Source organism: Microchirus variegatus (assembly GCF_963457635.1).
Source record: "Microchirus variegatus genome assembly, chromosome: 18".
Lineage (NCBI taxonomy): Eukaryota > Metazoa > Chordata > Actinopteri > Pleuronectiformes > Soleidae > Microchirus > Microchirus variegatus.
In genome coordinates, this window is record NC_139819.1 from 19,358,319 (window position 1) to 19,363,317 (window position 4,999).

At 38.9% G+C, this 4,999-nt stretch overlaps 1 protein-coding gene across 1 annotated transcript; it reads left to right on the top strand.

Moving 5' to 3' along the window:
• Nucleotides 1-407: 407 nt before the first annotated feature.
• On the top strand, nt 408-4,632 carry LOC310940110 (uncharacterized protein). Its single transcript, XM_083905040.1, has 5 exons — nt 408-461; nt 559-636; nt 872-2,735; nt 3,198-3,308; nt 3,979-4,632. Exons 3-5 carry the CDS (start codon nt 1,280-1,282, stop codon nt 4,320-4,322), a joined length of 1,911 nt encoding a protein of 636 aa, XP_083761166.1. The 5' UTR covers nt 408-461; nt 559-636; nt 872-1,279; the 3' UTR covers nt 4,323-4,632.
• Nucleotides 4,633-4,999: the final 367 nt, after the last annotated feature.

A 4,999-nucleotide genomic window follows, 5' to 3' on the forward strand; every position in this document is an offset into this window, starting at 1 on the left:
TTCAACCATCCTTTACTTTTTGAGTTATGCCACTCACAAACAGACTTACAGAGAAATATTGACAAAAACAATGAACAGTTGAAAATCCCTTGGAGATTTCAATCAAAAACAATCTGCTCAAAAAAAGTTGAGCAGAACTTTTGTGTTTTTCTTATCTTTGAATTTTGACTTGCTTTCAGCCCACCAATAAGAGGCAGCGTTCAGTTATTTTACATCACCGGGCACAGCTACTTAAACAACTGGCAGAGATGAATAAACTTGTAAGTGTGATAGCATTTTATTTTTTTATTTTTCATGTTATATGTATACATATTTGCTACCCAGTATAACTGCAATATCAGTATGATCATGTTCATGATCATACTGACATTTCATCTGACTTGACTTTGTCCCCCTTAAAGCTGGATTTAATCCCTCCAGAAGACATCAGTGAGCGGGAGTCTGTAAATACAGCTGTTCAGGTAGGTCCATCTCTGTTTTGACATTAAAATAGCAGCTGAACATTCAATCCTATTCAAAGATTTTATCTTCTTTTTCTTGTTTATTTTGCTTCTTTAGTCACAGCTCTCAGCAGATTGTTCATCGCCTGCATCCTTTGATGAACACAATGATCACATTTCAACAGAAGCATCAGAGGTAGCTACGTAGCATTTTGGGGGAGTTGGGTTGGAGGTTGCTTGTTCAGTTCATAAGAAATAATATAAATTACCTGTTATTATTGAGTCATTTTGGACTAAAAATGAAATAAATTACTGATGGCGCTGAATAGACGTTTTCTTAAAGCAAGAATTGTTTTTGTTCGCAAGATGACTTGTAGTTGATGCGATAATGGATTGTAAACTTGCATAAAGTTGTTTTAACCTTTCCTCAGAAAACGGAGGAGCCATCATCAGAGGATGGCACTGATCCTGATTACTCACCAAGTGGTGATGGCGACTCGTCTGATGTGCAGTCTGACTCTGACTGGTGCTCTTCAGAAGAATCTGTGCATAGCTCTTCCTCTCTCTCCTTGGATGATGAACCTCCTCAAGTCAAAAAGAATGCTAAATCCTCATGTTTTTTGTCCAAGGACAAAAGTGCAAAAAAGTCTCCTCCAGTTAAATGGAAGACGTCCTCTGAAATTGTTGTGTTGCCAGCCTCAAAGGTGAAAGCTCACCGTGACTACAACAAGAAGAACTACTGTCTGTTTTGCTCCCAGCCACAAACCAAATTATCAAGGCATTTAGAGAGAGTTCACAGTGACAGAGCCGAGGTTGCAGTTGCATTTCAGTACCCCGTCATGTCCAGAGAAAGAAAAAAGATCTGGAGGAATTTAATGAACCAAGGGAACTTTTTACATAATAAGGATGTTTTGAGAACAGGAAAGGGACTCCTTGCTGTCCAGAAAAGGCCCCCCAAACCAGGAACAGCTAAAGACTTTCTTCACTGTCTTCATTGTCACGGTCTTTTTTTGAGGAAAGCTTTGAACAAACACATGAGAAAATGTCCAGAGAAAGTCAAGACTGAGAATGAGTCTCAGTTTGGAAACAAGCGTGTGGCTTCACGATGTGCACTTGAAATCTTAGATCTTGGCATAAGTGATGGCTTTAAGTCCATCCTTTGTGAAATGATATATGATGATGTGACACAAGCGGTCATTGATGACGAGATTCTCTTGCAGTTTGGGGAGCAAATGTTTAATCATTACGGCGCTGATGTGAAGAAGCATGATTATATTAGACAAAACCTTCGTCAGATAGCAAGACTTGTTCTTGAAGCTCAAAAAACCACCCCTCTTAGAAACCTGGAGGACTTCTTTTACCCCTCAAGCTTCCGACATGTGGTGTCCGCAGTCAAAGTCCTGGCAGGTTATGACCCAGAAACCAAAACATTCCGCGTTCCCACACTAGCACTCAAACTTGGCTATCACCTACAGAAGGCCTGTAGCATTGTGGAGAGTAATGCAGTCAAGTCTGGTGATGAAAATCTGGCAAAGTCTGCACAAAACTTTCTATCTGTGTACCAGAAGAAATGGAATATGCTTGTTTCATCAGGTGCATTAAAAGATATCAAAGAAACAAAAATGTCCACCGATAAGGAAGTGCCATTCGCTCAGGATGTAAAGCTCCTGAATTCACACTTGGAGACTGCCCATGAACTGGCAGAGAAAAACCTCATAGACAACACCACGGTGGAAAACTATGCTGCTCTGGCCAAGGTTCTTCTTGCTCGTGCAATTGTTTTCAACAGGAGAAAACCAGGAGAGGTAGCAACCATTCAGCTGACAAGTTTCATGTCACGGAAAAAGTCTGAGATGCTGGACAACATGGACGTCGCTGTCACAGACTTAGAAAGAAGAATGTGTGGGTTTTTTACTAGAATTGACATAAGAGGGAAATGTGGAAGAATGGTTCCTGTCCTGTTAAAGCCCTCATTCGTGTCAGGTTTGGAGCTTCTTGTAAAGACTCGGGAGACGATTGGAGTCCCAAGTGAGAATCTATACCTCTTTGGCCGACCAAGTGTGCTGACTGCCTACAAAGGGACAGACTGTGTTCAGAAGTATGTCAAAGAATGTGGTGCTAAGAACCCTGAAGCAATGACCACAAGAAAGATTCAGAAACATTACACAACAATGCTACAGCTGATGAACATGGATGATGAGGAGGCCAACCAAATCTTCGGTCCTAATCATCAAGTCCATAGCCTACATCAGAACAACGACATGCAGCTGTATGGTGGGGAAAGCATCTCTGAAGGTAATGTAAAGACTTAAAAACTACAACAATTATGACAAGTGATTTTGTCAAACACCTTTGTCCCCCATGATTAAGACTAATATCATGACATACTGTGATTAAAAAACATGCAATATCAAACTACAGTGGTAAAGAGTGCACACAAAGTGCAGAGGACCCCATTTAAACTGAAGGAGTTAGAATTATTTCATTAATATTTTGATTGTGGATTAATTGGTGTTTCACAACTCTCAACCAAATTTTCAGTTTACTTGTTAATTGTTCATGTCCTCCTAGTGTCAGCCCCAAGCCCAAAACAATGTGGGGTGGGTTGGGAATGCTGTATCCTGTGTAAAAATCTCTGCCACATAAAATATGTTGATTACTGATAAAGCAGGCGCTTTGCTGTGGTGGAAAAAACAATGTCTACATTATCTCAATCTAAAATCTGTCAAACTAATAACTGATTATTTTCCAATACAGGAACACTACAGCCTGAAACAGGACAAGCTGTATGGCGTCACAAGATGCTCTGCGCGTCAAGTTATGGACATGTGAACTTAAACGGTCAACAAACACAGGGAGCAACAGCAGGTACCAGTACAAGTGTTCTTCCAAACTCCAACTCAACATTAGTGATGGAGAGATTTCTGTCTTCCCAGTGATGTACACTGTGTCAAACTTCAGTTGGATATAGTAATAATGATAAGAAGTTTTTGTGTGTTAAATAAAGAAGACTCAAAAAGTGTTCATAACAGAACTACTGACCTCGGAAGTGAACTTGCAGTGCAGAAACAAGACATAATCCACCACTTCACCAAATTGTCATGTTGATGAGCTAAAGCTTCAAGACTTTTTCACTTGCCAACCCCCTTTGTATTCTTATTCACTCAAATTCACACTGTTTAAATGGACACCATTCATTTCACTATTCACTTATTCTGATTGTCCAAGTTAAATTCATATATCCGCGTGTTAGAGAATATGGTGTGATGTTATGTTGACTCACATCAACATAACATCCGCTGCTGTGAAACATGGTAAAGGATGTTATCTTAGGAAATACACATAAACTACATAATGTGACTCGTAAGTCTCTACATGTAGATGAAGGTTATCAGAAAATCTTGCTTATATGGCAGTCTTATTCACCTTATATCAGGTCATTGTCTGCCTCCATCTGCATGTGGACATTTCTTATACCACATACATTATGTTGCCAAACAAATGTGAGTTTATGACTCGAGTTCCTTTCTCTCCACAGAGGTTCAACACAAGGGCCATCATAAATGGGAAGAAGCAGAGGTCCGTGCTGTAGAACGACACATGATGCATTTCATTTTAGAGCACAAGGTGCCTCAGAAGAATGACTGCGTTCAGTGTCTTGAGGCTGAGTCAAAAGCACTGAGCACCCGTTCATGGAAGGGTGTAAAGGACTATGTCAGAAACAGGATCACAGCCCTAAAAAGAGAAAGTGGCATTTTCCAGGTTTCACCTGCAAACGGCAAAAGAGCCAGGCAAGTGGAGCCAGAGCAGAGTAGTGGACATACTGCACAAACTGGACATAGTGAACTTGGTGAACATAGTGGACATTTTCCACACTTCTAGAGAACTGCATTTCAGAGAAAGCTTAAGTAATTTCATTGTTTATGCTTGAGGTCGATAGTTTTTACTTGTTTCCAGTCATCAGTGTTGTTGATTATGTCTCTGTGTGATTTTATTTCATCGTTATTCACCTCATTAAGAGGTGTTAAACAGATTTAGCAGCAGGATGTTTTCTGGAGCTCGACGTTTACTTCATAAGTTATCTAGTATAATGTATTTTGTTCTGTTTAGTATCTGTTTTTGTTGACATTGTTACACGTTTATCAAGGATAGTGTCAATGATAAAATGATATTCTACCAGTTTATTTGAATTATAATTCAAAAAACATCCATCTGTAGTTTGAGTCTTTGTACAATAAACGACAACAAAAACACTGCTATATTAGTCTTTTTAGTCTAATTAGAATTTTCTTACAATTATTACTGACAAAAATATTTTACCTAGTAAATTTGGAGTGGTGGGCAGTAATTGTTAAATATTTTACAAATGGCTTTTCTATGCTTTTTCATGGTAGTTATAGGTCACACGTGTAAATAATACAATTCATAATGGCTAGTACAATTTAGCTTGCTCTTCTGTTCACTGTCCTGAAGTGAGTCATCATTATTGTTCTCATTATATTATTATCATCAGTGCTTCCACTGCTAAATAATTATATACAATTAAATGTATAAATGCC

Coding starts and splice junctions, on each gene's coding strand:
- LOC310940110 (XM_083905040.1), top strand. CDS start 1,280: ATGTCCAGAGAAAGAAAAAAGATCTGGAGGAATTTAATGAACCAAGGG. Junction 2,736..3,197: donor TGGGGAAAGCATCTCTGAAG/GTAATGTAAAGA, acceptor TTTCCAATACAG/GAACACTACAGCCTGAAACA. Junction 3,309..3,978: donor AACACAGGGAGCAACAGCAG/GTACCAGTACAA, acceptor TTCTCTCCACAG/AGGTTCAACACAAGGGCCAT.